Raw genomic sequence first — 15,788 nt, 5'->3', positions numbered from 1 at the left:
ATGCTTTCAGTTCAAGATTTAAGACAGCAGGGTTTGAATTAAAGTTCTTCATGTTAGTAGTGAACCTCTTTTTCTAGCCACTGAAAGGCTTACTTCAGAACATTAGTTTTAATTATTGTCTTGTTTTTCATGTTAACATATATATGATTTTGTCACAATAACAGAAACAATATGAGGAACAATAATTTGTTGAATATAGTTTCAGATTTCTTTCCTGTATTTCTTTTGATTTCCTTTGGTTTTTCTTTGGATGGGCAGTATTTTTGTTTTTCCTTAGAAGATATTCCACTCTGAATGTAGTCATAATTCTGAATTTTAAAGCTACTTAAGTAATGTGTTGTTATGGGCAACTAGTCATCAACTTGACGCAATTAGATTTATCAGCCTTTGTTCTCAATTTGTTCAGTTCAGTTCAGTCCCTCAGTCGTGTCCATCTCTTTGCAACGCCATGGACTGCAGCATGCCAGGCTTTCCTATCCATCACCAACTCTCGAATCTTACTCAAGCTCATGTCCATCGACTTGATGATGCCATCCAACTATCTCATCCTGTCTTCCCCTTCTCTTCCTGCGTTCAATCTTTCCTAACATCAGGGTCTTTTCCAATGAGTCAGTTCTTCCCATCAGGTGGGCAAATAATTGGAGCTTCAACTTCAGCATCAGTTTTTCCAGTGAATATTCAGGACTGATTTTTTTTAGGGTGGACTGGTTGGATCTCCTTGCAGTCCAAGGGACTCTCAAGAGTCTTCTCCAACACCATAGTTCAAAGAGTATATATGTGTGTCATTTTTCAGTGGCACCATATTCCCCCATTAGGATTTAACTGCCAAAACTGAATTTAAACAATGTGAAAAACTGAGTGTTAAGACACAGTGCCTGATCTACACATATCTGGTGACTAGGAGAGGCTCCTGTTGTATTCAAGGGACAGTCATTGATAGATCTCATGCAGGAATGGCCCTGGGAGTCCTGGATGAGTCATTAAACATGATTGTCTTTACTTGGCTGCCACATTTGTTTTGTCTTCTTTGATTGGGAAGATATTTCACAATTATTTTTTTGTATGTTTGGTTTGGCAGACAAAATCTATCATGGCATAGACCCTATGGGGAAATTATATCAGAAGTATATCCATTTATCTTCAGCAGTTAAATTCGTTGGTTTGTATGTGCCCAGTGATCTTTCTTTATAAATAGAAAGGAAACACGCATGTTCAGTATGCATTCAGTCTTTTTGTAAATCAACTGACATGAATTAAATTTCTCTCTGTTCCCACTACACTCCCAACTCTAGGTGAGAAATAAAACGTGCAGAAACTGAAGGCTGATTCCAGCACATCGCTGTGGAGTTTTCATTCCCACTGTTCTTTGGGAGAAAAAAAAATTAGTACATAAATATCCAAACTTCTGACTTCTCTTGAAAACATGGCCAACTGGCCTGCTTTCCAGCATGGGTGAAGTGAAGGAAAGGCTGCTCCCAGTGGTAAGGCCTGTGCTACCCAGGGTCCAACATGGCAACCTAGTCCTAGTATCATTTCTCTTGCCTCCTGGGGCCATGAGTTTGTAAGAACTAGACTGCTAGCTGTCTTAAGATAAAGACTACTTTTGTCTTGATCAACTTTCACTTTGAAGCCTTTAACCCAGAACCCAGCACACAGTTCTTCCTTGTACATTTGTTGGATGATATAAAATATCTTGTGGATGCATATGGCATTTCTTCCAATACTGAAAGCATGCAATTGAAGTAGTGCTCTGCCCTAAATCTTTGATGCAGACTGGCATAATAGGTGTCCCTGATGTCTGCCATTAGACTCACTAAATAAAGCCAGTTGTTTATCCCTGGGCTGTCCCTGAAGTCTTCACTTTGCCATTTGACAACTTATCTTCCTAGCAATCTCCTCTCCAACAAAGACAGCAATGCATATCTCATGAAGTGGCTAGAAAGATGACATGAAACCAAGAATGTCGAGCATGGCCCCTAGTATCCATTTTCATGATGGTCTTAGCAGTTTTTTTCTCCAAGTAGGCAAGGTTCTCCATCTTTGTAGATGTCAAAGCAGATCGGTTTGATTTTCCAGCCAAGCTTCAAGGAAGAGATTAAAGTTCTATTCTCTGTATTCTGAGAAGCTTCAAAGTCCACTCACCAAGGACACTGATGGAGGTAAAGATTTTATCAAGATCTTTGTGCTTTTTTCAGACCTATTAGTGGCCTAAAGGACTAAACTAGGGCATGTCAGAGCATATATAACCAGGGGCTTCTGGTCACCACTACATGATAAGAACCTGAACTTCCTTGAGTACTTGGAGCCAGGAAAGAAGCATGAAATGGCTTGTGCTCCTCGGCCTGGTGGCCTTCTCAGATTGCAGAGTCATGTAAGTATGGAGACCGAAAGCAACACCATATTCATTTCTGTGATTTTTCTTTTCACCTGATTATTCTATTCATCTGGTTTAGAAGGGAATGGAATATTTCCCTCACAATCTTAAAGTTCAACCCTTACTTATTGATAAGTACCTTGCTATAGGAACTGTGGGTCCTAAGGATCTTGGTGTAGATTTGCATAGCTGCACAACTCTTGGGTTCCAGTCATGTCATGACCTATTGAAATTGGAACTCCTTGCAACTGTTCAGTGCACAGTCAGTGCAGATGCAGGTGTGGTCCTGTGGAAGAGCACTTTTCTACATTTTATTTAGCATGTCCTCTTTGTTCCCTCTCTAACTCAGTGTGTATATGTCTATGTCTGCATCCCTGTATCACTATCATTTATCTCTCCATCTCTTTGGAAGTCTCTGAGTGCATTTCTCTCTGTGTTGTTTTCCTTTAATTTTTATTTGACTCATCCTTCCTTCTCAAACCTCTACATTTCCCTAACTTGTTCCCCATCCCCTGGATTCTTTTTTCAGCTATCTCTTTTCTTTCAACTTGGGGAGGATTGGGAGAGTTACTTATACACTGTTTTATATCTGACAAGCAGTGTGACCACAGCCAACTCACAAGTTCAGTTCAGTTCAGGTGCTCAGTCTTGTCCGACTCTGCGACCCCATGAATCGCAGCATGCCAGGCCTCCCTGTCCATCCATCTCCCGGAGTTCACTCAGACTCATGTCCATCGAGTCAGTGATACCATCCAGCCATCTCATCCTCTATCATCCCGTTCTCCTCCTGCCCCCAATCTCTCCCAGCATCAGAGTCTTTTTCCATTGAGTCAACTCTTCGCATGTGGTGGCCAAAGTACTGGAGTTTCAGCTTTAGCATCATTCCTTCCAAAGAAATCCCAGGGTTGATCTCCTTCAGAATGGACTGGTTGGATCTCCTTGCAGTCCACGGGACGAATCTTCTCCAACACCACAGTTCAAAAGCATCAGTTTTTTGCTGCTCTGCCTTCTTCACAGTCCAACTCTCACATCCATACATGACCACAGAAAAAAACCATAGCCTTGACTAGACGGACCGTAGTCGGCAAAGTAATATCTCTGCTTTTGAATATACTATCTAGGTTGGTCATAACTTTTCTTCCAAGGAGTAAGCGTCTTTTAATTTCATGGCTGCACTCACCATCTGTAGTGATTTTGGAGCCCCCAAAAATAAAGTCTGACACTGTTTCCACTGTTTCCCCATCTATTTCCCATTAAGTGATGGGACCAGATGCCATGATCTTCGTTTTCTGAATGTTGAGCTTTAGGCCTATTTTTTCACTCTCCACTTTCACTTTCAAATCTCTTGCATATTAAATTCCTCCCTTGTAAAAGAGGACAGGAATCCCCCTTCTACCTCCTTCCCTGAACTTCTATGAGAAGTATACATTGGGAAGGCAATAGCAATGCTAGTGGTTGTCATTGTTGAGACTTTCTATTTATCAGGCACCTTATGTCCATCACTTCACTATCCCCAAGATGTCCTATTTGGAGGGTTTGAATCATTACATTCCACCATTTTACTGAGAGGATACTGAGACCCCACATGGTCTTATGGCTTATCCAACATTACAGAATAGAATCTTTATTCAAACCTATGTCTTTGTCATGGTATATGCATAAAATTCTGATAATATGGTGACTCATAAAAATGATTGGAAAATACACAGGGCCATTTCAATGACAGTTATACCTTAACACTGAAAGCTAATTGTAGCTTCTTTGTTTTCTTTGTCAAATGTTCAACGAAAGAATACCTCTAACAAAAGTGAAGACCATGAGAAAAACCTTAAGTGAAGAAAACATGCTGAACAATTTCCTGAAGGAACATGCTTACAGACTGTCCCAGATTTCTTCTCGTGGCTCAGTTATAACTATTCACCACCTAGGCAACATCATGGATGTGAGTGTTTTGGGTGGATGGTGCTCCACAACTCCCCCTCGTGCTCTAGCCTAGCACTGGGGCTCATCTGGAGGTGACAGATGGGATGTTGGGGCTGGGGCTTCTGCAGGAGGCAGAAACCCTGAGCAAAAGATGCCCAACCCAGAGGAGAAGACACTATCATCCTCAACTCTTGGTCTTGGTAACTGGGCCCAAAACTTACCAGGTGGCAGGTAAACTTCCATTTCTGTGTCAAAGATGTGTTATTAGTTTGATGGAGATTGTTCCTTCTGAGGAGAAGGCAATGGTGACCAACTCCAGTGTTCTTAACTAGAGAATTCCAGGGACAGGGGAGCCTGATGGGCTGCTGTCTATGGGGTTGCATAGATTCAGACACGACTGAAGCAACTTAGCTGCAGCAGCAGCAATTCCTTCTGAACTAAGGGAGTCACTCAGTTACAGATGAAGAGTGAACCATCTCTGATCAAAAGGTAGAACCAACTGCAAAGCAACTGTGAATCCCCAGACAGAGGAATTCAGTTTCCACAGATGCAAGAACCACAGCAGTAAAAAGTTATTGAACCTGTATTCCATGTAAGGCCATAAGAATCTAACACATTGGTTACTGTTCTTAGATTAGAAAAAGGGCTTATTTTGCCTTCAAGAATGCCCATGCCAGCCTGAGAGATAGGCAAAAAGTAAATACATGTCAAATGAAAGAGTCACCTGTGTGGTGTTGATTGGATGTGGTCTGAGTTTGGAGGAAGTGGCTGGGGTTGATCAAGAAGGACCTCCTGGATAAGGCTGGGTTTGAAGAAACTACAGAGCTTCTCAAATGAAGGAACCAGGACTTCCCTGGGTGTCCAGCTTCCTGGAGGTCCAGTGGTTATGCCTCTGGGCTTCCAGTGCAGGAGGTACCACTTCAACACTGGGTCATAGAATCAATATCCTGCATACAATGTAGCACAGGAAAAAATATCAAATGCAAGCACCTCTGTGATCAAAGGCTTTGAGCTGCACAGTGGTTAGAAAGTGATCTCAAGAGATATTTGACACCCAGAGGGAGGCAGCAGTGTGGGAAGAGAGGGTAGCCAGTTCTGCACTAACCCACTCCCTCCTTCTCCCAGTAGATGCTCTATGAGGGTAACATCACCATTGGAACACCCCCTCAGGAATTCCAGGTTGTCTTTGACACAGGCTCATCTGAGTTGTGGGTGCCCTCCCTCTTTTGCCCCAGTTCAACCTGTGCCCTGCCACTCTGTTTTCCACCCTTGGGACCTGATGACACCCATCTCTTGTGTCTGCAGCTACACAAGTTGGTTCAGACATTACAAGTTTTCCACCTTCCCGCCTACCCAAAAGACCTTCAGCATCACCTATGGATCTGGGAACATGAAGGGATTTCTTGCTTATCACACTGTTCGGGTAATGTGTTAACAGAAGCTGAGTCAGGACTGGCTATGGAGTGACCGCTGCTTACAAAACAGATCCAGGACCATCTGGCAGGACCCATCCTAGCTTACCTCCCATAGACATTGGCCATCTTACCCACAGGATCCTGTCCCTGGGGAGGCAGTGCCCATGGTGACACATGAGCAAACAAATTAGCTAACCCAGAGAGTGACTTGAGGTGTGGACTTGCAGCTCCTCTGCCCATGAGAAGTTCAAGGTTTATTTTGTTGGAAGCGAAAAGAGGGGGGAAAAGCACCTACTTTTATATTCACAGACTGTGCCAAGCACTTTCAGGTAGTAACTGGCTTAATCCTGCAATAACCCCACACAGCAGGTGGTCTGATTAGCTCTAGAGACATATGAGGAAACTGAGGTACAGACAGCAAGAGCCTTGCTGAGGTTACACAAACAGTGGAACTGGGCTGGCTTTTCAAGACTGAAGTTGCTGTGGGGTGTTTAGGGACAGTATAAAACTGATCTAAGGACCCTGGGGGCAGTCAAGAGCTTCAAGTATTCAGAATGGGAAACTGGAGGCCAGACATGTCAGGGAGCCTGATAAATGAGTTCTCACTCTAGGATGCCTTTGAGAGTCTAACAAAACCTATGGCCTGCCTCCCCAAAGTACTTGAGTAGTTCCCGTCTATCTCTTTCTCTCTCATACACACTCATACAAATACACACATATCCCCAAAAGTGAATTTCTCAGGCAGTAATTTCATAGATCTCTGCAAGCAAGATTGAGTTTGCAGCTTCTGTCTTCCTGGACAGATGTAGAATTCCCAGTACATTACAGAGAATGCAGTCCATTCCTGTCATTAGGTCATAGTGATGCCAAAGAGAAGGCTATCTTGCTCTAGACTCATTTTCTCCACAAGGGGGCATGAATGGGTCCTGGCCTGATGCTTGGTTGCCCCACCTGTACAGAAGCCATAAGGCCAATTTGATTCACTCAGGTGGTGTTTTTCAGAGGGGCAGCTGTTTTAAAATTCACAGCCTCTCTCAAATGGAACCCAAATTCCCCTCCCAGCTTGGTCTAACCGTCTGAGATCGACCAAAGACACAGAACAGCCTCAATTCTTCTCTGAGGATCGAATGGCAATGCATGCCAGCCCAGTCCAAGCTCCAATTCATGTATCTGTAAGTGGGAACACTCTTCTCTCCCACAGATTGGGGACCTTGTAAGTATTGACCAGCTGTGCAGTCAAAGCATTGTAGAATACGGGTGTGAGGGTGCACCTTTTGATGGCGTCTTGGGCTTGAACTACCCCAACATATCCATCTTTGGAGCTATCCCCATCTTTGACAACCAGAAGAATCAAGGTGCCATTTCTGAGCCTATGTTTGCCTTCTACTTGAGCAAGTAAGTCTGAGATGGACAATCCCTTTCTCCATATTAGCTGTAAGATGCTTTCAGTTGCATGAAAATTATAGAACACTTGATAAAGAAGTATCCTGAGAGATAATCTAACCCAGGATATATAGCCTAAGGGCCATACCTGGCTTCACCACCGGCATTTATAAATAACATTTCATTGGAACACAACCCTGCTCCTGGTCTCAAGACCAGTAACTTGGTATAGCAGGAAGAGTGAGGAGGAAGGCTAATGGAAGGCAACAGGAAAAAGTTGGAGGAAAAGGCAATAGGATTTGCTTATGAATTTGATAAGGAAGGAAGGAGAAGGATGGTGGCTATCTTTCCTTCCTCATTAGCATTCCACTGGGAGCCCAGGACCAGCTACCCAACTTGTAGGAGCCAGTGAAAAATCAAAATGTTGGACACAAAACAAACGGGTGGGACCCCTTGTTCAAGAAATATTAGGCATTTCAAGACAGGAGAGCAGAGGTGGGGTCCCTTCTGAGTGTGGGGCCATTTGAACAGTAGAGGTCACAGGCCAGCGGAGCCAACTCTGGGTGACCTGAACCCACACCCTTAGAACTCCCAGGCTTTGACTTTCCTGAAAAATGACAAGCTGGACAAGGAGAAAGCCATTATGCTTCAGCACCATGTCCTCTGAGTGTATCTGAGCACTCAGGTCGCAGGAGGTCCACGGCATCTTCAGAAGACAGAGTGGGTGGAGCCCAGCCAGGTGACTCAGCTTCTAACCTCCTCTGTGCCACTTGTTAGCCAGTAACCAACCTCAGTCTAGATCTCAATCGCTCCTAGACTCGATTTCTTCATCTGTACATGGGGACCTTATTAGGGCCGTGATGGGTGGACCAGCACAGTTCTAAGACAGTGCTGTTGTTACTGTCCTCCAAGGATCCCCACCCCCACCCCCCAGCTCTTCTCTATACACATGCAGGGCAAAAGGCAGTGTGGTGATATTTGGTGGGGTGGATAAATCCTACTTACCAGGGAGTGCCCAACTGGGTACCATTGATTGAAGTGGGCAACTGGAGTGTACACATGGACTGGTAAGCCTCTCCCTCTGATGGTCAGCCCAAGTGATGCTCCCGCTACTGTACATGGACACAGGCAGACACACACAAATGCATTCTCAGACACACAGTCACACAGACATATACACCACCCACAACGACACAGACAGACACACAGACACATGAAAATACACAAGCAGACACATATAAACATGTGCAGAGACACATATAAACATGCATAGCTAGTCAGAGACACAAAAGCACACACAGAGACACATACGAACACACATACAAACACATATACAAACAAACACACAAGCAAATAGATTGCAAACAACACATGGTTTCATAATTACCCCAGGCCTTCTGACCAGGGCTCTGACCAGGGTCCTAAAAGGGTCTGGAGAGGTCTGTGCAGCTGGGAGAGGGCTGCACCCACTGCCCTGTGAGGCGTGGAGCATGATTAGAGGACTCTACAGTGTGGTGAACAGAGGATCAATGAGAATTTCTCCAGGCTGAACATAGTTATAAGATGACCAACTGTCCAGGGCTACTTGGGGCCAAGGAAGTTCTCAGTACAGATAAATATGAATTTAAAAACACAGAAAGTCCTGAACAAATGGGTAGAACTGGTCTCCTAAGGGAGCAACTTTCTCAGCACTGTAGAGAGATTTGCTGAAGTCTCAAGACGTGAAAGCAACTAATAAAAAAGACACCCCACGTACCTGGGCACACAGTAGGGCAGGGGCTATAACAGAGAATCAGGAAGTTGGGATCCAGGAATGACCTGAGGACAAAAGGCAATAATTGATAAGATTCTGTGTGATACCCTCAGACAAAAGCTGACCTGTCCTTTGGGGTTACTGTGGGCTAGTCATGTATTTCCTGACCAGAGTCTCAGGGTCTGAGCTGGTTGTAGGAACAGCGCTAGGAGACACCCTATCCCAGAGGCACCCCTCTCTCCCCCTACTGTGCGATTCTGCTGCCCCTGCGAATCTCCATGTTCACTCTGTGGTTGACCTGTTATTTGTTCCCCACCAGACACAACTCTCTGGATGTTTCTCATTCATTATTTTCACAGTCTTCATTCACTCACTAAACACACGAGCATTGGGCATCCACTGTGTGCCAGGCACTTTAGAGAGGCAACATGAATAAAACTCGCCCTCACATCTAAGAAGGTAGATGCACAGGAAATGACACACACACATAGTGAATTGTGACTTTGGTACATGCTAGAGAGTACTCTTGCCTGGAAAATCCCATGGGCAGAGGAGCCTGGTGGGCTGCAGTCCATGGGGTTGCTGAGGGTCGGACATGACTGAGCGACTTCACTTTCACTTTTCACTTTCATGCATTGGAGAAGGAAATGGCAACCCACTCCAGTGTTCTTGCCTGGAGAATCCCAGCTACAGGGAAGCCTGGTGGGCTGCCGTCTATGGGGTCGCACAGAGTCGGACACGACTGAAGTGACTTAGCAGCACCAGCAGACATGAGGAAGGGTCTACAGAGACTGTCAAGAAAGGAGACTGATAAACACCGAGGGAAAGACTTCCCTGAAACCATGACAACTAAGCTGGAATCTGGAAGATGAGAAGAAATTTGCTAGTCAAAGGGGTGGGGGCTCCTCTAGGAAGGATGACCAGCTTGTGTCAAGGTGCAAAAGATCCTGGTGTATTCAAGTACTGCATTCAAGGATGGAAAGGAAGGTGCTGTATCGGGAGCAAAGGAAAAGAGGGCAAGAGACAAAGGGCTCTTTAGGAGACAGTCGGGAAGGGGGCACCTCTGGGGAGACTCAGAGTGACCTTGATGCCCTCTCTGTCACACTGTCTCTCAGCATCTCCATGAAAAGAAAGGTTATTGCTTGTTCTGGTGGCTGCGAGGCCCTTGTGGACACTGGGACATCACTGACCTTGGCCCAAGAAGACTGTTCAATAACATACAGAAGCTCCACGCTATGGGTTTCCAAGGTGAAGAAGGGTCATGCCCCAGGGTCACTCCCAGTATCCACACACAAGAAGGATCTCCAGGGCCAACCTCTCTCCTTCTCTCTCTAACAGCACTACATTTCATGTTTTGCCGTCTATACCCTGCCCTCTATTATCTTCACCATCAATGGTATCAATTACCCAGTCCCAGCTCAAGCCTACATGCTCAAGGTGAGGACAGAACCCTGAGGGGTGGTTCTCAAATAGGAACTTGAAATAACCCTTGGCCCGCTGCTGGGAGAAGGCTGCCCTCTGCAGGCCATCTTCCACTGTTGCAGATGCTGCTGAGCCCTGTGGCTGGGCCAGTGCCTGCCAGAAAGAAAAAAAAAAAAACCACTTGAGAGTAAAGGGCTGTCTGGGACACTAATCATCCTAAAATAAATGTGGAGACACCACGCCATGCTGGCATGGTGGGAGTCACAAGGAGAGGGGAACACTCAAGTCTTCAGTGTTCCAAGAGCTTCAGTTCAATCTGAACCCTCAGATGGATGAACACCGAGAGTCAGCTCTAGCAGTCCCTGAAATAGGCCACATTACAAGGAGAATGGCTGGGGACAGTCCCAGTGTGCTATCCTACCATAGGGATTAATAGTCTCCCTTCTCTCGCAGTTTTCCTGGTTTGGATGATAAATTACATGGTCAGCCTAGTTCTCGGCTGCCGTTTCGCCTTGCTCTGCCAGGTGCCCCCTTTGTGATTTAGGTTACCGGCCCCTCTGTGGGGAGGTTGGATACTAAGGTGAATAAAGGGTGCACAGTGACTGCTCAGCCCCAGCACAGGGTGGAGGCTTCATGTCAGCTCCCTGCGGGAGTTTGTAACAGACTGATGAATTCAAAGAAGGCTTTGAGGAAGGGAGGGAATTTCAGAAATTGTAAAGTCACAAACTCATTGAACCATATGGAAGGTTGTTTGGCTCTAGGCAAACTTCACTGGATTCTATGCAAATGGCATCCCAAGGTGCTCTGAGTTGAGGGACTTACTCATGGTGATGAGGGCTAGGACTGACCGATGGGGATGGGGGACCAGAGTATGTTACCGAACCAAGCCTGGAGTGGCCAAAGAGGGTGAGTGCGGACTGAAGGAGGCTTCCCAGAGTTCCTAAGTTAAGTCTTCAAGAACTTGCTGTGGGCACTGCTCTATTTAAGATGGATAACCAACAACGAGTTACTGTGTAGCACAGGGAACTCTGCTCAATTATATGACAGCCTGAATGGGAGGGGTATTTTGAGGACCAGGATTCATGCATACATATGGGTGAGTCCCTTTACTGTCCACCTGAAACTCAAAATATTGTCAATCAGCTATATTCCAATTCAAAATAAAGTTGTTGTTGTTTTTTTTAAAAATTGTGGATTGTGGGAAGCAGGAGGCAAACAGGCATTCTCTGCAGAGAAAACAAGGAGCAGGAGTCAGAAGGAAGGAAACAGGGAGTGAGAACTATGGACACTCTCATTCTTTTCTGAAGATTTTATTGAACTCTGGCTAATCTTCAGTGTTGCATTAAGTTTTGCTGCACAGCAAAGTGACTCAGTTTTAAACATAAAAATTAAATATTATTTTTCTTATTCTTTTCATGTGGTTTATGACTGGATATTTAATATATTTCCTAATACTCTACAGTAGAACTTTGTTGTTTATCATTCTTCTGTATCCACAACTCACAGTCCTTTCCTCCCCCACACTCTTCCTCATGGAAACTGCATGTTTTGGCCCTTTTTGGTTGTGGATGAACCCTCATATTCCCTGCTAATGAGAAAATCCCTTGATACTTACCAAAAGAGGGAAATAAAACCAACAATGTTGCTGGATCTGGATATTTGTGGAAGTCCCACAAAAGGGCTCAGGCTGACTGGTTTGTGTCTCTGACTCCTACAGGATTCTAGAGGCCACTGCTATACCACCTTTAAAGAGAACACAGTGAGGACATCTACAGAGAACTGGATCCTGTGTGACGTATTCCTGAGGCTGTATTTCTCAGTCTTTGACTGAGGAAATGACAGGATTGGCCTGGCATGGGCAGTGTAAATGCTTGGTGTGGTTCAGGAATCAATAAGGCCGCTCTGAGCAAACACTTACTCAGACTTAGGGCACTCCTGCCCAGGATGCTGGTTAACTGTATTTGGTGGTCTGCACACCCTATTCTCATGAAAGAATAAAGGGTTTCACTCTTAATGGTGCTGAAACAAACGGGTGCCTCTGTTTGTGTCTGGGAGGTGTACTAAGATTGGGAAGGATCTAGAACAAAGTCTGAATCACATTTGAGAGGAGACTACTCAAACTGGCCTCAAGGAATGGGGAGACTCATTGAAATGATTCTGGGAATCCAGAACACAAGAATCAGAGCAAATACAAAGATCTCAGTGTCTGGACCCAAGAAATCAGAAGTCATCAGTTCTCAATTTCACACCCTCATATTTCATTCCGTCTTCTTTGATGGTCTTAGCCTGACAACTTTCTTCCTTAAGGCTTCTATACCTAGTGAGGGAGTCCAAGCTACCTGCCCTAGGGTTTTATATCCTTAAGGCATCTCCAATAAGGAAAGAAAAGATTACAGACATCAGAGTTCAAGGGTGTTCTCTAAATGACCCACTTTAGACCACATGTACAGCCACAGCTCAGTCATCTTGGCAGGAACATGGGGTCCTATGATTGGCTCTACATGGTCTTGTGGCCCTGACCCAGGAGCACACATGATTGTCAATTTCCTCCAGAACTACATGACTGAAGCTGGGGAGAGGCAGCCCCAAGGATAGCCACTGGGTGATGGTCTAGGCCATGGAAGAGTTTGTGATGGTCCACCAACTCCACCACCTCCTCATTCAGAGGAATTATAAGGGGTAATGAAACAGACTCTCTTCATCCCATCTCAGATGATCTTATCACTAGGCTTCTCCTCCAGGGGAGTTTGGGTGAGGTACTTCATGCAAAGCTCATTACCTCTTGTTCCACATGCCAGGCACCAGCTCTCTGCACATATGCCTGCTCTGTCCTTTCCATTCCTACCTGGTAAGTGGTGGCCCCAGTGGATCCCTGAGCCATCACCCACCTCCAGGGCCCAGAATGCTCTTCCTTGGCCTCCAGTGCTGCTGGGGAGAATGCAACTCAGGTATCGGGGGACCCAGGGTACACAGAGCCTTCAGCCTTTCTGAGCTTCCTTCAGGGGTGGAGCTACAAAGTATTTGCTTGGAGCTGCCATGGTTAGGCACTTTTGCAGTGGAAGCATCCGGTCTTTCCACCTGGAGGCTCTCAGTAGATGTCTCAGCTGAGGTAGCAGAAGTCAGACGTTGATTTCCTTTCCGAATGACTGGTTTGATCTCCTTGTTGCATAAGGGACTCTCAAGAATCTTCTCAAGCACCACAGTTCAAAAGCTCAATTTTTTGACATCCACCCTTTCTTATGGTCCAGATCGCACATCTGTACATGATTACTGGAAAAATCATAGCTTTGACACTAGAGACCTCTGTAGCAAAGTGAGTCTCTGCTTTTTAATGCACTGTGCAAGTTTTTCATAGCCTTTCTTCCTTCCAAGGAGCAAGTGTCTTTTAATTCTGTGGCTGCTGTCAAGGTCCATAATGATTTTGGAGCCCAAGAAAATAAAATCTTCCCACTGTTTCCACTTTTCCCTCATCTATATGCCATGAATGGGTGGGACTGGATGCGATGAATGTTGAGTATCTTTTTATGAATAGTTTTTTGAACGTTGAGTGTAAGCTAGTTTTTTCATCTCCTCTCCTCATCGAGAGACTCTTTAGTTCTTCTTTGCTTTCTGCTGTTAGGGCAGTGTCATCTTTATATCTGTGGATGTTGATACTTCTCTCAGCAATCTTGATTCCAGCTTGCGATTTATCCAGACCAGCATATTGAAAGATGCATCCTACATATAAGTTAAATAACAAGAGTGACAATGTATACCTTCTCATTCTCCTTTCCCAATTTTAAGTCTTTCACTTGTTTCGTGTCTGATTCTAACTTCCGGTTTTTTAGCTACATACAGACTATTCAGGAGACAGGTAAGATGATCTGATACTCCCATTTCCTTAAGAATTTTCCACAGTTTGTTGTGGTCCACACAGTGAAAGGCTTTAGCATAGTCAGTGAAGGAGATGAAAATGCTTTTCTGGTATTCCCTTGCTTTCTCTATGATCCAATGGATGTTGGCAATTTGATCTCTGGTTCCTCAAACCAGTTTGTATACCTGGAAATTCTCAGTTCATGTACTGTTGAAACTTAGCTTGAAGAATGTTGAGTATTACCTTGCTAGCAAGTGAGATGAGCACAATGGCATGATAGGCTGAACATTCTTTGGAATTGCCTTTCTTTTGGATTGGAGTGAAAACTGACCTTTTCCAGCACTGTGGCCACTGATGAGTTTTCCAAATTTGATGACATATTGAATGCAGCAGTTTTACAGCCACATTCTTTAGAATTTTAAACAGCTCAGCTGGAATTCCATCACCTTCCTTAGCTTTTCTTATAGTGATGCTTCCTAATGCCCACTTGACTTCATACTCCAGTATATCTGGCTTTATGTGAGTGACCCCAGCATCATGCCTATCCTGGTCATTATGATCATTTTGTATAGTTCTTCTGTGCATTCTTGCCACCTCTTCTTAATCTCATCTGCTTTTGTTAGGTCTTTGACTTTATGTCCTTTATTGTGCCCATCTAAGCATGGAGTGTTCCTCTAGTAGCTCCAATTTTCTTGAAGAGATCTATGCTCTTTACAATCCTACTGTTTTCCTCTAATTCTTGCAGTGTTGACTTACAAAGACTTTCTTATCTCTCCTTGCTATTCTCTGGAATTCTGCATTCCATTGGGTATATATTAACCTTTCTCCTTTGCCTTTCACTTCTCTTATTTTCTCAGCTGTTTTTAAGGCCTCCTCAGGCAACCTTTTTCCTTCTCACATTTGTTTTTCTTAGGGATGGTTTTGGTGACCACTTCCCGTACAATGTAACAAACCTCCATCCATTGTTCTTCAGCCTACCAGACCTAATCCCTTGAATCTATTTTTCATCTCCACTATATAATCATAAGGGATTTGATTTAGGTCAAAGCTTAATGGTCTACTGGTTTCCCTTACTTTCTTCAGCTGAAGCCTGAACATTGCTTGCTTCTGCCTAAGCAATAGTGCCAGATGACACCCACCACTCCCAATGGGTATGGAGCAAAATCACACAATTTGAGGACTGTTACACTGGGTTTGTGCTTTGATTTTCACATGCTTAGCTGTGTGGCCTTGATCAAGTCCCTTAACCTCAGTTTTCTCATCTGGAAAATGGGCACCATGATTTTTTCACCTTCAAGATTGGATGTGTGCCTGCAAAGAGCAAGTGGCCCAAGAGAGCTTTCTGGGTTCCTGAGTCCGGAACAAATATGATTTATTCTACCACTTGGAGAGAAGGAAATCTTCTGTTTAGAGGTTATGGCTGCCATCCCAGAGGCTAAATATTGATTCAAGCCGAATGACATCTATTTCTGAACCCTGACACAGAACTCTGACTGAGCCGATGCTTCTGTTTTCTGGGCTCCCACAAGAGCAAATGATTACTGGCTCAGATTACTCCCTTCCTCAGTCTTACCAGTCAGCCTTTCCTTATCAATTACTTCTCCCCTGAAGTCACACTGCAAGGAGAGTCGTAAAGGCTCTTGGTCTCTGGTCAGTTTCCCACAT

At 44.6% G+C, this 15,788-nt stretch overlaps 1 protein-coding gene across 1 annotated transcript; it reads left to right on the top strand.

The window, feature by feature from the left end:
* Positions 1 to 4,310: 4,310 nt before the first annotated feature.
* On the top strand, positions 4,311 to 12,101 carry LOC128068554 (pregnancy-associated glycoprotein 1-like). Its single transcript, XM_052661679.1, has 7 exons — positions 4,311 to 4,316; positions 5,426 to 5,505; positions 5,603 to 5,720; positions 6,914 to 7,107; positions 9,964 to 10,096; positions 10,187 to 10,285; positions 11,988 to 12,101. The coding sequence occupies exons 1-7, from the start codon at positions 4,311 to 4,313 to the stop codon at positions 12,099 to 12,101; spliced, it is 744 nt and encodes a 247-aa protein (XP_052517639.1).
* The last annotated feature ends 3,687 nt before the right edge of the window (positions 12,102 to 15,788 follow it).

Source organism: Budorcas taxicolor, chromosome 25, assembly GCF_023091745.1.
Source record: "Budorcas taxicolor isolate Tak-1 chromosome 25, Takin1.1, whole genome shotgun sequence".
Lineage (NCBI taxonomy): Eukaryota > Metazoa > Chordata > Mammalia > Artiodactyla > Bovidae > Budorcas > Budorcas taxicolor.
The sequence above is the reverse complement of the archived record's forward strand: the minus strand, read 5'-3'. Positions and strand labels throughout refer to the sequence as shown.